The following is a 16881-nucleotide window of genomic DNA, read 5'->3' as shown; positions in this document are numbered from 1 at the left end:
GCGGGGAAATTTCCATATCGTGTAACCGACCGTAAACTTATCCCCATGTTTTGCATGACTTAAAGTATCTACAAAAAACCGTAATAACGCACCGCCAGTAGGGGCGGTAAAGAAAAAGCGCAGCAGCTTTTCCTTATTGAAGAAGAAGACGCGCTGTGCTTCATTTGCTAACCCACAGTTCATAGATCCGCAGTCATGGAGGAGGCAAAAAACAAAGAGAATAAGCAGTCCGAAAAGACCGATGAGAAGGAAAAAGACAAGGATAAGGGCCAGCAGCCCTCGGGGAAAGACAAGGACAAGAAAGAGGAGCAAGAATTGGTAAATTGGCATGTTTTACATGTGCTAGGTTTAGTAACGTTGTTATTTCGCCTGAGTCACTGCCGCTGAGCAGGCCTAAGAAACAGCCATTCATGATAAGAAGACTAATAAAATTTAATTTACCTTGTTGTTATTTCTCATATATAATATACTCACGCTAACGTAGTAATGCGCTGTGGTGGTTTTAAAGCTCTGTACTTAAACTCCCTCAATTGGCTAACTTAAGCCTAGCCTAACTCAGCCGGTAAGCTACCGTTAGCATTTCCCCCAAACTGCTAGCATTCCGCTAGCCAAGGTTAGCCACTGTGTGACACAGCAGCTAAGTTAAAGTTAATTGAACCAACGCTACATTATAATAGTGACTGTACATGAAGTCATCCTATAGCAGGCTGCCTAGCTTGTAATGCTGTCAGCTTTGTAGTACATTGAGCTGTCACTTGAGACTATTGTGATTTGGGTAGTCAGTGCATATTCATGTAGACCTCAGTTCAAGCATTGTCTTGGTTATACGTTATGTCATATTTCAACATTTACATTTAATTAATATGACGTAGTTACAATGCTGTTGAACTCAAATACATCTGGTGTGTTTTGAGGAGTTTATTAAATAGATACCAAATGTGGACATAAATAAAAATCATCTTCTTTTAAATGGTTAAGTTCTAAATTAGCTGTTGGAGAATAAAACATCTTACATTTCAAATTTAATAGCATTTCAATGTTGGCTTGTGTTAATTTTCTATTAATTGCGTAAACAAAATAACACATGATATAAACAGTGTTGAGGAGATACAACCACAGAGTGCTAACATCATGTCTCATCTTTACTTCTTCATGTAATTGGGGTAAAAACATCTATTCATAACAGTACATGACACTGACAAGCAGCACCAACAGTAGTCTGGTAGTTCTCTGTGTGAGGCTTGTTTAGAAAATATCACATATTCACCATATTATCATATTATCATATAATCAAATGGTGTTGTTAAAGAACAGATGATTTATTTGTCTTCTTTTTTTTATCTGTTTTCAGTCAGAGGAAGACAAGCAGCTGCAAGAGGATTTGGAGATGATGGTTGAGAGACTGAGTGTGAGTATTCCAATAACTTTTTAACATGTTACTACAAGTGCATGTTTTCAGGTGTGAAAACAACTCTTAATTCCACATTCTCTTTCACATTGACAGGAGAAGAACACGGAGCTGTACCGTGCTGCGTTGGAAGAGCTGCGCAGACTCATCCGCTCCTCAACCACCTCCATGACCTCAGTACCCAAGCCCCTCAAATTCCTGCGCCCACATTACGGCAAGCTCAAAGAAATCTATGATGGTATGGCCCCCGGAGAGAACAAGGTAAGGCTTTGGTATTGGTTCATGGAAATGAAGCATCACATAGTTGGTTTTCTTTCTAGTATTACATATCTTGGCAATTTTGTTGATGAGAAATTACATGTTCTGTTTACTTCTCAGAATATGAATGAGGTAGATGGTAGGGCTGGATGATTATGGCAAAAATCATAATCACGATTATTTTGATCGATGTTGAAATCGCGATTATAAAACATGATTATTCATAGATGTGTAAACATAAGCATTTATTGAACCACCAGAACTCAACTTGGAATATATTTGAACAGCACAACCAAAAATAAATTAAAATCAAGAAAAAATATATAATGATAAATGGAAATAATAATAGCAATATGTAAAAATAATAAATAAAAATAAATAGCCAAAACCTACCAAAACAAAAATCCCCTGGCTGCTGAGCTTATTTAACAAATTGGTTGTGTTGTCATGGTGTGCACTGTGTCAAGCAGTTCACACGCTCTCACACCACACCTGTCATTTCTCACGCTGAGAAGTGACAGATCCCACCGCACAGACATTAATATATTATGTAATCCATACATCCCAACTCTCTGCATATATTATAGAGGCTCCCTGACGCCCGAGCAAGAGCGCGCGCTAGAGAGTGACTGCGGGCGCTTGTGTGTGTGTGTGTGTATGTGTGTGACTATCAATGCAGCGCGTGTGAGAGCGCAGTGTCCTGATAGCTGTGTGATGTCACACCAAACTTTTCATGAAACTTGAGAGCACTGAAGATGTCCCAGTCCTACCTTTCTTCTTGTCAACCAAAGGCCTTTCTGTCATTTTAAATCTCCCAGATCTGCGCAGAAACACACTGTTCCTCCAGAGGGTCTAACATAAGGGGCGGGACACAGAACTTGCTGGGAAAGACGGGGGTGTTGGATTTATGTCACAGGTGCGCTGCACCAGGCGGAACAATATTCGTTTTATCGACTTATTATGTTTTTATAATCGTGGGAGGCCAAAATCGATATTGCGATTAAAATTCAATTAATTGTCCAGCCCTAGTAGATGGTATTTGTGTATGCTTGCATGGTGTTTAATACAATTCCAGTGTTAGAATTGTATTAAAGCAGTGATTCAGTTGTAGATGCATAATTATGCAAATTGCATTATAATCTCATAATTATTTCATATTTTCCTAATGCGTTAATATAAATATTAAACCTGTTGCACTTTTCAAACACTGACATTATCACACACAAGCACACACACAAAACATGACTCTATTATCAAAATCCAGCTCAAACAGCAGATGGTGTTTTTGTATTTGCAGCGTTTCTGTGCTGATGTGGTGTCAGTGCTCGCCATGACCATGAGCGGCGAGAGAGAGTGTCTCAAGTACCGTTTGCTGGGCTCCCAGGAAGAGCTGGCCTCCTGGGGACATGAATACGTCAGGTAAGACATGACTCAGCGTTATCGACCCTTTAAAGCTCTGGTGGTTACTGGAGAAGCTTCAGTATCAATGGAGGAACTGCAGAGGAAATTTGTGATTTGGTGTAGTTCCAGAAGTAAATGGTGATCCAGTTCGATTCCTCCAGCCATTAATAATAGTGGATATCCATCAGGCTTGTAATACAGATGAGGGAAAAATCTAATTTTCACGCTTCAGCTTTTCATTAAGAGAAATGAAAGCATTCTTAGATAACAAATTACAATGAGCAATGAAAACTAACAGGACAGAGACTGAGGCTGTACTTGAGCTATCAGTAGAGCTGCTGGTCAGTTGTGTCATGGCAATTTTTTTGTGTTGACTGATTCCATTTTTTCCACTTACCATTAGAATGCAATGTAGCTGTAAGACATATTGTGTTCAGAGTATAATATAAATATATAAATACAAATATAAAGGTCAGACTGAGACCAGGAAAAAGGAAATATTGAAGTCCATGACTGATGTGAAGGAAACACATTTATATAAAAAACTTGGCAGATGAGGATGAGAATGTTCCCTTTGACTGAAAACAGGAAGCTTGAATGTCATTCGACACCTACTGCTGTATCTGCAGTTTGCTACATTGCTGTTTTCCATCTTTCAGGCACCTGGCAGGCGAAGTGGCCAAGGAGTGGCAGGAGGTGGAGGAGAATGACAAGACGCAGCAGGAGACGCTGCTGAAACTGGTGAAGGAGATCGTGCCCTACAACATGGCGCACAACGCCGAGCACGAGGCGTGCGACCTGCTGATGGAGATCGAGAGGCTGGACATGCTGGAGGACTACATTGATGAGAACGCCTACGGCAAGGTCTGCCTCTACCTCACCAGGTATGTTCAGGCTTTACGCTTTGTGTTTTGTTTGTTACGTTGTAAACAGTCTAATTAGGAGTTGTCGACTTATTTGTCAGTGAAATGAAATCTCTTAATTTTCTGCATCCCTCCTCCAGCTGTGTGAGCTACGTTCCTGAGCCAGAAAACTCTGCCCTGCTGCGATGTGCCTTGAACATCTTCAGGAAGTTCAACCGTTACCCAGAGGCCCTCCGACTGGCCCTCATGCTCAACGACGTGGAGCTCGTAGAAAACATCTTCACATCCTGCAAAGACATGTATGCACTAAAAAAAACCCCACCATTGACAGAATGCACCGGATGCTTGTGATTTTTGTAATCACACTTTTTGAAACGCAAGCGCTACTGCATCGTGGTTGACAGCGCATAATTAATGCTAACTCCCTGCATGTTTGTGCCTCGCAGAGTTATTCAGAAGCAGATGGCCTTCATGCTGGGCCGCCACGGCATGTTCCTGGAGCTTAATGAGGACGTAGAGGACTATGAGGACCTGACAGAAATCATGTCCAACGTGCAACTCAACAGCAACTTCTTGGCCCTGGCCAGAGAGGTAAGACGGAGAGAAAGGACATCTGAGACTGATTTCACAGTCGGATGTTAAGGTTGCATTTACAGACCGAGAATAAATGGATCCAAGTTTTCTAGTTGCCATGGATATTTCATTCATGAACACATGAAAAACTGGGTGATATGTGCTATGATGATGAGTGATACATTGATAAGCAAAAGGCAGCAATATCAGATGATCAGAAGTGTTAAAAAAAAAAAAGAAAAGGCAAGGACATAGCTTTCAGTGGGCAACTCAAATGAGCCAAGGAGGTGCTGCTGAAAATTCTTGTCAGTAGTGCAAGGTGGTGCTAAAGGTGAAAATAAATGGGAAATTACACATAAAAACAATCAGTCCATTAAAAGGAACTACTCTTAACAGCATACACATACGTAGATTTATATTAAGAGCTGTTTTATCACCATCACTATATGAACACATCTTTTCCTTCATACTGGACCACATTGCATTGAGTTCATAAAAATTGTAGCTGACTGTAGAAAGACAAATGGGCTAATCGGACTAAGTTCTTCATAGGAACAGTCATGGATGTTATAAAAACAGTTCTCTATGTGATGAAATGGTTGAGGGGAAACTGCCAGAACCCTGAACCTTGAGATTCCTAAAAAGGACAAATAAAGCAGCCGTAACAAATGTGAGTTGGATTTGTGCAGTAAGATTTCAGCTTATTATCAGAGTAAATGGTTTTTCTATATGATATATGACTGGTAAAACACTAAATGGGGTTTTGGGGGGAGATTTAAAGGAATAGAGTGGTATAGTGTGCAGAGACAGACGATAAGAGACAGAATGAATGTATGGCTGTGGAAAGAAAATTACAAATAGCGGAGGCGGCGAGTGGTGAAGGCTGGTGATGAATGAAAGGCTGATGGCACAAAATGACTTTCATCATTGGAAGCTGAGGCAAGGAAAGGGTTTTTTTTTTTTTTAAACAAAATGGAGGGGTGATACAGAAAGAATAATGTTTTATAGAAGTTCAGAGCCACTGTCTAATGGCTTCTTCAATGACTCAACACCTTACGTTCTTATTCATAACACACTCATCCTTTCTTCTACAGCTGGACATCATGGAGCCCAAAGTCCCTGACGACATCTACAAAACACACCTGGAAAACAACAGTGAGTTCAAATAGTCCTGTGTCTGTGGGTCTGTGGGTCTGTGGGTGGGTGGGTATATTTCAACCAGTCAACATAAGGATTGCTGCTGCAGAGCCAGGTAAACTTACATGTATTTTTCTATGTGACAGGGTTTGGAGGTAGTGGCTCCCAGGTGGACTCAGCTCGTATGAACTTGGCCTCTTCCTTCGTCAACGGCTTTGTCAACGCGGCGTTCGGACAGGACAAGCTGCTCACAGACGACGGCAACAAATGGCTGTACAAGAACAAAGACCACGGTGCGGATCTCTTTCAGTCTGTGCATATTTCAGTCTATTTAATTCTTTTATTCAGTGACTAAAGATGACTTAAATCTCCTCAGGCATGTTGAGCGCTGCAGCCTCCCTGGGTATGATCCTGCTGTGGGACGTGGACGGCGGCCTGACACAGATCGACAAATACCTCTATTCTTCTGAGGACTACATCAAGGTAAACACTGTGCTAGAATGTCCCGGAAGCTTTTTCAGATTGCTGCCAATATATAGAGCTATAAAAGGAATATCCCTGTGATAAAGGATGCTTTAGCTCCAGTTACAAAACTCAGCCCTTGAGTTTCTTTTCTCACACCTGTGTCCTCCGTCTCTCCCCGTGCAGTCCGGTGCTCTCCTGGCCTGTGGCATTGTAAATTCGGGCGTGAGGAATGAATGCGACCCCGCCCTCGCCCTGCTCTCCGACTACGTCCTCCACAACAGCAACGTCATGAGGATAGGAGCCATCTTTGGGTGAGCAGAAGTATTAGATTACTGTATCTCTGTGTTTTTTTTACGTCAACTTGAGTCTGTGTTTTGTGCTTCTTTTTTTTCCTCCAAAGATAAAATAGTAAGTGTTATCATGTCATTTTCAGGTTGGGTCTGGCCTATGCTGGCTCCAACAGAGAAGATGTCCTTTCTCTGCTTCTCCCCGTCATGGGAGACTCCAAATCCAGCATGGAGGTATAAATGCTATTTTTTTTGCTATTAAGCTCCCTACTTACTTTACATATATTAAGTTCAGCAACATTTAAGTGCCTGTATTTAATCTCCAGGTGGTTGGAGTGACAGCGCTGGCTTGCGGTATGATCGCTGTGGGCTCCTGTAACGGTGACGTGACCTCCACCATCGTACAGACCATCATGGAGAAGAACGAACAGGAGCTGAAGGACACATACGCCCGCTGGCTGCCTCTAGGCCTGGGTCTCAACCACCTAGGTGAGTATGCATGGCTGCAGGTGACGAAATTTAAAAACTTGACATGAGAGAGTGTGTGAAGCAAATATTATATAACAAACATATCAAAAACAATATCGTAAAAGGCTTTTGTCCTCATCTTCTTTTACTGTCTGTCCTCAGGTAAAGGAGAGGCCATTGAGACGACCCTGGCAGCTCTACAGGTTGTACCCGAACCCTTCCGCAGCTTCGCCAACACACTAGTGGACATATGTGCATATGCAGGTCAGCGTCCCACTACTCTCTGTCTGCTAAGTGATTTTATTGTTTGCACAGGTGCAGCTATCTGTTCATTAATCTGCTGCTTTAGGCTATTCATTTTCCAGCACTGTTATAACTTACTGTCATGTTCTGCCCTCCTGCCCTCCCTCCCCCCCCCCCAGGTTCTGGCAATGTGCTGAAGGTGCAGCAGCTCCTCCACATCTGCAGCGAGCACTACGAGGCCAAGGAGAAGGAAAAAGAGGAGGACAAGGACAAGAAGGATAAGAAGGACAAAGACAAGAAGGAGACTGCAGACATGGGCTCACACCAGGTACCACCAGAGTTATTATTACCATGTTGTTCTCTTATCAGCTATATGGTAGATGCTGGTGATTTTTTTTATGTGAGGAATATTTAAAAACATGTTGATGTTTTCCTATCAGGGTGTGGCTGTTCTTGGTATTGCCCTCATTGCCATGGGTGAGGAGATCGGTTCTGAAATGGCACTGCGAACATTTGGACATCTGGTCAGTAGCTCTATACATCCTCAGCCTTCTGTTCTTATTTAATCTCTTATCTCTTAATGCTTTTACTGAGTAGTGTCTTATTCTCTGAACACCTTATTTATTTTAGTTTTATCTATGTCACATCTTTTCCTTCCTCTGATTTATCTCTGTCATGTGTCAAATGAGTATACTTTGCTGTAACTACTGAAACCGGCAGTCAAAATAACCGCAGCCACATTTCCGTTCCTATCTTAATGTTTTTCTGTCTTTTTCTCCACTTTCATTTCACCAGCTGCGTTACGGAGAGCCCACCCTGAGGCGAGCGGTGCCCCTCGCCCTGGCTCTCATTTCAGTGTCCAACCCTCGTCTGAACATCTTGGACACCCTCAGCAAATTCTCCCATGATGCCGACCCAGAGGTCTCCCACAACTCCATCTTTGCCATGGGCATGGTGGGCAGCGGTAAGTCGGGCTCTGGGCAGTTTATATAAGGAATAATGATGAGTATGAGTGTTGTCTCAAAATGTTTCACTTCTATTATGCGCAGTAGGCCATTTTTAAATAGACTGTAAATAAATAGTTCATTATGTAATCGTTGCTCGTGGTCACAGTCTTGCTATCATGACTTGCATATATTGGCTTAAAACATTTTTTACTCTTAAATAGACAAAACTGTCATATATTTCAAAAAGGGATTAATCATAATAAATAAATTAATATTTTTTGACATTTAGCCAGCAGTTTGTATTTGTTTTTCCATCTTTAATTTCTTTTTAATTTCCTTATCATCTGTCATTTCTTCTTTAGATCTACACTACATTGTTCCTTTGTTAGTTTCTACTCAAACATAGACTCTTATCTTGATTAAATACTACTGTCATACATTCAAACTTGCAGAGAGGGAATTATAGCATAATAAATAAAGCCTACACTATACCAATGATAATTTAACACCCATTCAAAAACCCTTAAAAACAAAGGGGGAAACATGCATTGATATTGTTTATTTACTGCTTAACAATGCATAATGTCACAATTCTACTTTCCACTTCATTCTAATTATTTATTTTACATAAAAGCTGAGTCTGCTGAAAGTTTGAAACTCAATCAATTTAAAGATTGTGTGTGTCAAACTTAAACATTTCCATTAATATTTATTTATTTATTTATTTATCTATTTTAACTAAAAATAGTGTCTCATTCTTAAAAGTGCATGTCATGTTTTTGTTACTTTGAATTATGCATGATGCTGCCTCCTCTGGAAGTGCCACAGGTGTCAATAACATATTTAACAAGCTCTCCTTTTTTTTTATTTCCTCAGGCACAAATAACGCCCGTCTGGCCGCCATGCTGCGGCAGCTGGCACAATATCACGCCAAAGATCCTAACAACCTCTTCATGGTCCGACTGGCTCAGGTGGGTGGCAATAAAAAAACAAACAAAAAAAAAAAAAACTCTACCAGACACAGATGAACTAATAGGGGGAAAGTGTGTGTATGAGGTGAATATTGACTCTCTGCTGTTTGCGTCTCCGCAGGGTCTGACTCACCTGGGCAAAGGCACACTGACACTCTGTCCCTACCATAGCGACAGGCAGCTGATGAGTCAGGTTGCCGTGGCTGGGCTGCTCACCGTGCTCGTTTCCTTCCTCGACGTCAAGAACAGTAAGTTCATTGTGGCTCCTGCTGCCTTTGCCTTTTTTGCTCACTGCTTCCACACACATCATTGTCTATTTGTTTCTTTTGTTATCAGTGATTTCCTTGTGTTAATACCTCTCCCCCCTCCTCCCCCCCCTGCTGTTCACTGTGTGATTTACAGTAATCCTGGGGAAGTCTCACTACATTCTTTATGGCCTGGTAGCAGCCATGCAGCCACGCATGCTGGTCACCTTCGACGAGGAGCTACGACCACTTCCTGTATCTGTCAGAGTTGGACAGGTAAACTCAACCACAATGACAATGATTGTGTATTTTGGCTTTTTTTTAATGATTTCCAATAAAGAAAAGTATGTAAGAACAGCTGGAGGAAAAAATGGAATCTCTTTTTCTCATGAGTTTGTTATTATGATGTGTCCATAGGCGGTGGATGTCGTGGGCCAGGCAGGCAAGCCCAAGGCCATCACAGGTTTCCAGACCCACACCACGCCGGTGCTGCTGGCCCACGGAGAGAGGGCCGAGCTGGCCACAGAAGAGTACCTCCCCGTCACTCCCATCCTGGAGGGCTTTGTCATCCTCCGCAAAAACCCCAACTACGAAACTTAGACTACCCTCCCCCCAAAAATCCCCTCCATTCTCATCGGCCTCTCCCTGTGTTTTGTAAGGGTGGTCCTCCACTGCTCACGGCAGTCGTTTATATTTAGTTGTTTATTGCATGACTGAAAAGAGCAGTGCAGGCCTACCCTTCTTCCTCATTGTTGTCTGTGGCCCGGCTCCAGCAAGCATTTAAAAATGGATGGTTGGGGTCTGATTAATTGGACTGCTATGACACAGGGGAAGGTAAACTTGGGACCTCATCTACCCCACATAGATGGTTTCTTCATTGCTCTAATTTTGATCCACACATTACCGAACCAGCTGTTTTGACTGAGCAGTTTAAGAGTGGGAACTGTTCACCACCATTCTATATGTCTGAGTCATCTCTAGATGAATAATTGCTCAGTTCACATCAGTGCTTCATAGTTTTTATTCTTTACATCCTCGGTCATCTTTTGTAATTAGAGCATTTGAAAGTATGTATTCATCACGTTTTTTTTTTCTTCTGTTTTGTTTTTTTGTTACAGTGCTGTAAAAGGTTGAATCGAAATAAAATAACTTGAGATCCACGTGGTGGAAATACGATTGCTTTGTCTTGTTGTGTTGATCAGGTGCAAAGAATGTGATGGAACTGGTTTATAAGTCACTCACAAGCACACTCATTAAAATTGAAAGGGCTGCAGGTGATTATATTTGATTGAGGAAATGAATAGCAGCTTTTATAACCATGTCTAACTAACCTCCAGTGAATATTCAATACACAGAAGTAAAATTCTGCTATAATAGTTTTAGAAATACATGTCATATGTTGTCTGTCTGAAAATCTAAGAACTAGATATAACACTGGTCAGTCTCCTGTCCAGAACTATCAAGTCTGCCCATTAACATATAAAATATGTAGTTCAAATATTCAATTTCAAAGACTAAATCAACATTCATTGCTATTTTTTTTTACTTGTTTTCTTTTGGGCCTTTGAGTCCTTGTCCAAGGTCTGGTCTCATGTGTAACACTGTCCTTGGCCTTGAGTTTAATTATGGACATTTGCAAAAAAAACATTTATAAGTGTTTTATTTTTGAAAATGTGTTGTTATTGACAGAATAGTGTTGTGGCCATACAGTACACTGGCTATGTTGACATAAACTGGCTGATAAATGCATGCAATAAAATCAGCCACTTGGAGCATATTAACTGCAAATTTCTCATTTATAAGTTGGATAGACTCTAAATACTTTCTAAATTCAGTCATCAAAGTTCTTGGGTGAGGCCTCAAGAACTTGGATTTATGGAGGTGATATTTTCCTAGTAAAACTAATAAATTGACCATTTGTTTAACTTTATTTTTTATTTTTTATTTTTTTTCATAGTATAACACCACATCCTTGGCCTCCAGTTCATTTCTTCTCTGTGCTCATTAATAATCTCATTTTAAAGGGTGGGTATATGAGCATTATTTGTGACATCACAAGAAGTTAGGAAGCCAATCCTGGTCCAATATTCAATTACACAAGTGTGATGTGGACACATGAAGCCTCGGGAGCACAGACACTGATAATGGACTTTACAGCGAAGCAGGAGACATCTTGTATCTTGAAATTTAGCAGTTAAAATACTGAAATGAAGCATATTTCCATATTTCTAGACTGTCAATTTTAATGAGGAAGACGGAGGTGTCATTTCAAGGATTTAACAAGATAATTTAACTTTTTTTTGTGTGAAATCATACCAGAAACAAATGATTATTTAAAAACAGTATTTTATATACATCTTAAAACATGTCTAGAGGGGATCTTTAATTGAATGGTTGATACTGGGAAAATTTTACACGTGATTGGGATTCTGCCGGAATTACCTCGCTACCGGCTTCCGGGAAGATTTTCCGTCCGTCCGGCTCTGCGGACTCAAGGAGAGAAAGGTAATGCTGCGCTCCCGAGGAAAATGCTTTATGAAAATGCTCAATATTTCACAAAAGCGACAAGTCACCGCTACGTAGACACTTTGGGAAAGACACTCAGAAGTGCGTTTCACCTCTGAGCCTCCACATATACGCCGCGGTGGTGACTTTCTTCAGCGGCTCCTGCTGTGTTTTCAGGGATTAGCTCTCTTAGCTCTCCGTGCTAACACGACGTGGGTGTTCTTTCTTCACTTGAGCTAGTCCGGCTAGCCGGCTAATACTGCTATAGACAGCCAACGTTGGCACTTACGCGGGTTGACGGTTACAAACGTATCATAATGCATGTGTAGTGTGCCATATAGGGGGAAGCGACAAATAGACTGTCGCGTCTCAATGTTGTTGTTTTGGGCAAGGGGGGGACGTAATGAATGCTGTTAGCTGCTAGTTAGCCACACATTAGGCTAAGCAGGTAGCGGTAGGTTAAATCTCTGGTGGTGTAGAAGCCGTGATTTGCTCTTTATCTGCCTCCCGGGATAATGTTGTGGAGCTTGTGTACTCTTTATTCGTCAGCCTAGGCTTCGTTGAAGAGACCGCCCCTGACAGTTGTCATTGTGAATTGACTGCTAAACTGATATTTTTTAGAAGCATGTGATGGAGATGTCTCTGAAACCATTTGGGGCTGTAGAAAAGTGTGTAAAAGGTGTCTGAAAGATCTGCTTGTGTACAATCCGCTCGCTAATACATCAGTGTGGGCATCTGCGTGTGTAATTTAGAACTGGATGTATTAAGTATAAGTAGTTTTAAGGCAAAATAAGGGGTAGAGATGTTGAGGAGGAGAGACTGCTTTGACAGAGGCAGCTGCTTTTGAACCTCGGAGCTCTGACACCTTCGTGAGTGATTTGACAGGTCGCCTTTACGATGTCAACCGTTGAGATGTGCGAAGTTGGTGAACATGGTGCTGCTTCTAACAGAAACCGCATCACGTCGACATGAATCACTGTGATGTTGCAGAGCAAGCCGAGCCAGATGTTTAATATTTGGCAGCGAAATTGAAAACGGAGGTGTCTGACTCATTGCGCTTCTACTTCTACACCACTCGTTTATGTGACGCCATCAATGATAGCGTCAGCAGCTAAACCTGTCATTGAATATACATGAAAATGCGAGCTAACTAACTCCAATTCTCCATTCATTCCTCGCTAAGGCCTCTGTTTATTTGCTATGCTTCATGCTTTTTTTTTCTCTTCCCTCCGTGGAGTAGATATAGTAGATTGTTATCATATATAGCCAGCATGAGGTGTGGCTGGCATGATGCCGGCAGCTGGGATGTGTGCATCGCGCCAATAGCAGGGGGGAAACCACGTGGTAAAAATCCAGGTTGGGCCTAGGAAAGTTAGCAGCATGGCTAACAGCATAACGTCTTACTTCGCACCTTTTTTATTTGAGAGTGTTTGCAAGACCGATGTGTGTGTGATAGAGCCTGTGTGTATGTGTATTTATTTATTATACACCCATGCAATTGTCTGTCTTTGTCGTATGTTTGTGTGTGTGTGTGTGTAGACAGGCAGACACGCCCCTGTCTCATAGCAAAAGTGTCCCTTAGTTGAAGCGGGCGGCGTGTTACCACAGTTTGGCTTTGTGCATGGCAGCTGTCTTTTGACACTGACACATGGTGTCAGAGCATGTTTTGTCGATCACTTCTTCCACCCCGCCTAGTGATGCTGCAGACATGAGGCTGGATGTTGGGGATCAGCAGGCATGTGACCTTAGCTTAGAATATATGTGTCCAAAATGGATACTGCTTCCTCTACATGTCACACAGTGCACCCTATAGCATATAACAAAGGCACATTTCTCTCCCATGTCTGTCAGGCCTTGTTTATCATTTGCACATCATCCAGGAGAATATCATCATGCAGTGATGGATGACCGGCTGTAGCCCAGAGAGAGAGAGAGAGAGACAGAATGAATGAATGAAAAAGGAAGAGCAGAAGTGCAATCACAGGACAAACATGGGTGATGTGTCAGAGCCAGGCTGTCACAGTTTGTCTGACATAAGGACACAACCGAGCTTCCTGTGGTGAAACTTGAAAGCACAGAGTCTGGGCATGCGTGGGTTTTAACCAGAGGAACATATAGGGAGGAGGGGGTGGGGGGTGGTTGGGTAGAACAGGCTGTGCTGGTGTGATGCTGTGTCATTGGAGCTAAACTTTCACTGTCTGTACATTTTCCCCAGCTTGAAATTTCTGACTGAAGCCACAGTCATTGTTAAACGCTCGTCACTGACACGTCATGGTTGGAAATATGATTACACAAAACTAACCTTGTTTCAAATATTGACTAATGTGAGCAGATTTTAGTTTAATACAGTTAGTTATCTTTTCTCTTTTTGTTTTTTTTATTCTGTTTATTTGATTTGTTGAGTAACAGAAATCTGACATAACTCAGATAACTCCTGACATCTTCTCGGTGAAGTAAATCACCCCTAATTTGTTAGAAATGTGTTGGTTCCGTCTATAAATGGCTGACCAAAAATACTTTTCTTTTATATACAAGACTTCCATGATGCTCCCATTTTTGTGGCCTGTGGTGTAGATGTAAGCTATAGTTTTCCACAGTAAGAGCTGATGTGAAGCTGGAGCTGAACCCTTCCACCCGGAGCCACCCATGTCTGTATGTTACTCCCAGCAAAATACACAGGGACTCTGCGGCAGGTACGAGACTGTATATACAGAGGAGTTGCACACGCTAGTTGTTAGCGCAGGCAGCACCGTGTTAAAGCCCAGTTCCAGTAAGCAGCAATTTAATGTGTACAGTGAGCCTAGATCACTTGTGCACCCACACCCTTTCAGAGGTGACATGATAGCCAACTTCTTCAGCACACTTCTCCCCCCACTCCTCCTTCTCCTCCTCCTCAGCGGGTCATGGGAGTGCATGGAGGGGCTTACGCAACAGTTGTAAAGGAGCATGTTTCACCAGCAGCAGCAGCAGCAGCAGCAGCAGCGATGGTGCTGGTTGCCGGTTCTCCACGGCACTGCATGTCAAACCTGGACCATGTGTGATTAGAAGACCGGTAGAAGCCTCTCAGGCACTTTTTGTTAGGTGGTTTTGTAGCAGTGCAGATTCTGCAGGCTGACCTATGTGGTGCAGAAGATATGTGTGTGTGAGTGGCCACTGTAGTTATGTAAGAAGCCCACCATGTCTCAGTACTTTGAGGTGAAGTGCCCCCCCCCCCTCAATAAGTGAGTGGAGTAGAGCCCGTTAGACAGTGCAGGGTTAGTTCGAGACCCTCTTTTTTTTTAGCCCTGAGGTTGTTTACTCAGCATTTCATCTCAGAGCCAGCCCCTCTGCTCAATGGGACAATCTTTCTGTGTGTATGTGTATGAGTGTTTGAACTGCTGGCCGTCACCCCTCCAACAGTCTTTTACTTCCACTAACTTTTATTTGACTTTACTGCTGACATCCTCTTAAAAGCCAAGGCTCCAGTTTTGGACCAGCCTGCCATCCATGACACTCAGTGTTTTTTCTGAGCTGTGGATGTAATCAGCGCAGTTAAAACCCATTGTCTTTTTTTCTTCTTCTTTTTCTTTCTCATTTGTATGTGGACACAGTCATGGTAACAGCTTCGATTAGAACCATTTCTGCAGCGTGATTTCCTCTTCTTTTGAGAAAAAAAAGAAGAGAAAAAACACCCTGATTCATCATGACTCAGGCTTTTTACTCTGCTGCTGTGTGTGTGAGTGTGTGAGTGTGTGTGTGTGTGTGTGTGTGAGTGAGTGTGAGTGTGAGTGCGTGTGTGTGTGTGTGTGTGTGTGTGTGTGTCAGGGAAAGGGGCGTGTGTGCGTGTCACTGGCAGAGATAATGTAGGCTTCAGCTATAAATACCAAATGTGTCACTATTGTGAGGGACTGTATAACCTGAGGAGCGTGATCACACAGGAGTCAGTTATTCTGAGTTAAAGCTGCATTATGAAAGGTGGGCTTCTTATGTCAAGTGGTGTATTTAAGCAGAATGCAAAGTCAATTCTAAAGCTGGACAAATTGCATGAATTGATCAGTTAAAAATACGCCAGTGGACACAAATAAATAGAGATGCTGCAGAGAGTGTGAACAGAGGAAAATAATTCAGCTTTTTTTTAGATGCACTGGATACACTAGATATTGTCATCAGTATTGGTCTATTTAGTTGGATGATGAAACACACATTCAGAGTCAGTCATTAAGATGTTGTAACAACACAATTTTAGAAATCTAATACAACATTTAAGCCTTTGAAGTGAGACTATCTAATTGTTAATAGTTTTGACTGATTGCACTTGCGATATCATTTTTAATTTCTTAGAGGGAATTATCATTTTGACATATTTTCATTATCATTGAAAAACAAAGTGATTATAGTGTGATTTTTGTAAGTATTTGAAGCAAACAAAGATGTTTTGGTCAGTCTGTAGAACATGTGTCTGCACCACCACTAGATTTCATTTCAAATGTTATTTTTAAAACACATTTTTGACTTAAACAAAAATTGCCCTTCTTGCAATTTTATAATTGTGATAGGCCGTATTGCAATTTCGATACATTTAATTAATAATTACAATTAGCTAAAAAAAACAAACATGCGTAACAAACAGAAAAAATGTATGAAACTTGAATTAAGAAAAAGGGTCAAATATACAGAAAATGTTGCCTATATAACTCTACAAAATGAAAAGCAATACCCAATAGTGTCGGCTGACCAATATATCTGTCAGGCTCTAATTAATTGTTGAGCCCCACTAAGAAGAGGTCTCCACTTGTAGTTAATTAATATGTAGATAAATACATAGATCAATGATTCCAAGTTCTACAAAGAAGGATATACAGGTTTTTTAATGAAAAAAGGGGGAAAAACTGCAGTGGTATCAGATATATATATACTCTCAGATTAAAGTGTCAGTGCTGGTATCACAGATTTGGTCTGTTGGCACTTGTTGGGAGGCACATTTCCTGAGTTCAATGGAAACAATAACAGATCCTCCTTTGTCTCAGACTGTGTGGACAGAGTCACAGTAATTTGTACTACAGTAACAAAGAACTGTAACACAGTACAGGACATTTTAGCATTTACTGTGATGTTACACGTGCTATGTTGT

General features: G+C 41.6%; 1 protein-coding gene across 1 annotated transcript; it reads left to right on the top strand.

Annotated features, from left to right (window-relative positions):
* The first annotated feature begins 160 nt into the window (after nucleotides 1-160).
* On the top strand, nucleotides 161-10437 carry psmd2 (proteasome 26S subunit ubiquitin receptor, non-ATPase 2). Its single transcript, XM_053320912.1, has 21 exons — nucleotides 161-318; nucleotides 1352-1408; nucleotides 1505-1669; nucleotides 2964-3085; nucleotides 3727-3951; nucleotides 4071-4229; nucleotides 4377-4521; nucleotides 5598-5658; nucleotides 5787-5933; nucleotides 6017-6123; nucleotides 6289-6416; nucleotides 6539-6626; nucleotides 6719-6881; nucleotides 7023-7124; nucleotides 7283-7431; nucleotides 7544-7627; nucleotides 7899-8067; nucleotides 8927-9021; nucleotides 9143-9269; nucleotides 9424-9542; nucleotides 9684-10437. The coding sequence occupies exons 1-21, from the start codon at nucleotides 196-198 to the stop codon at nucleotides 9864-9866; spliced, it is 2718 nt and encodes a 905-aa protein (XP_053176887.1). The 5' UTR covers nucleotides 161-195; the 3' UTR covers nucleotides 9867-10437.
* The last annotated feature ends 6444 nt before the right edge of the window (nucleotides 10438-16881 follow it).

This window comes from Scomber japonicus, chromosome 6 (assembly GCF_027409825.1).
Source record: "Scomber japonicus isolate fScoJap1 chromosome 6, fScoJap1.pri, whole genome shotgun sequence".
In the NCBI taxonomy this organism is placed as follows: domain Eukaryota; kingdom Metazoa; phylum Chordata; class Actinopteri; order Scombriformes; family Scombridae; genus Scomber; species Scomber japonicus.
This window is presented reverse-complemented; position numbering and strand designations above follow the sequence as displayed.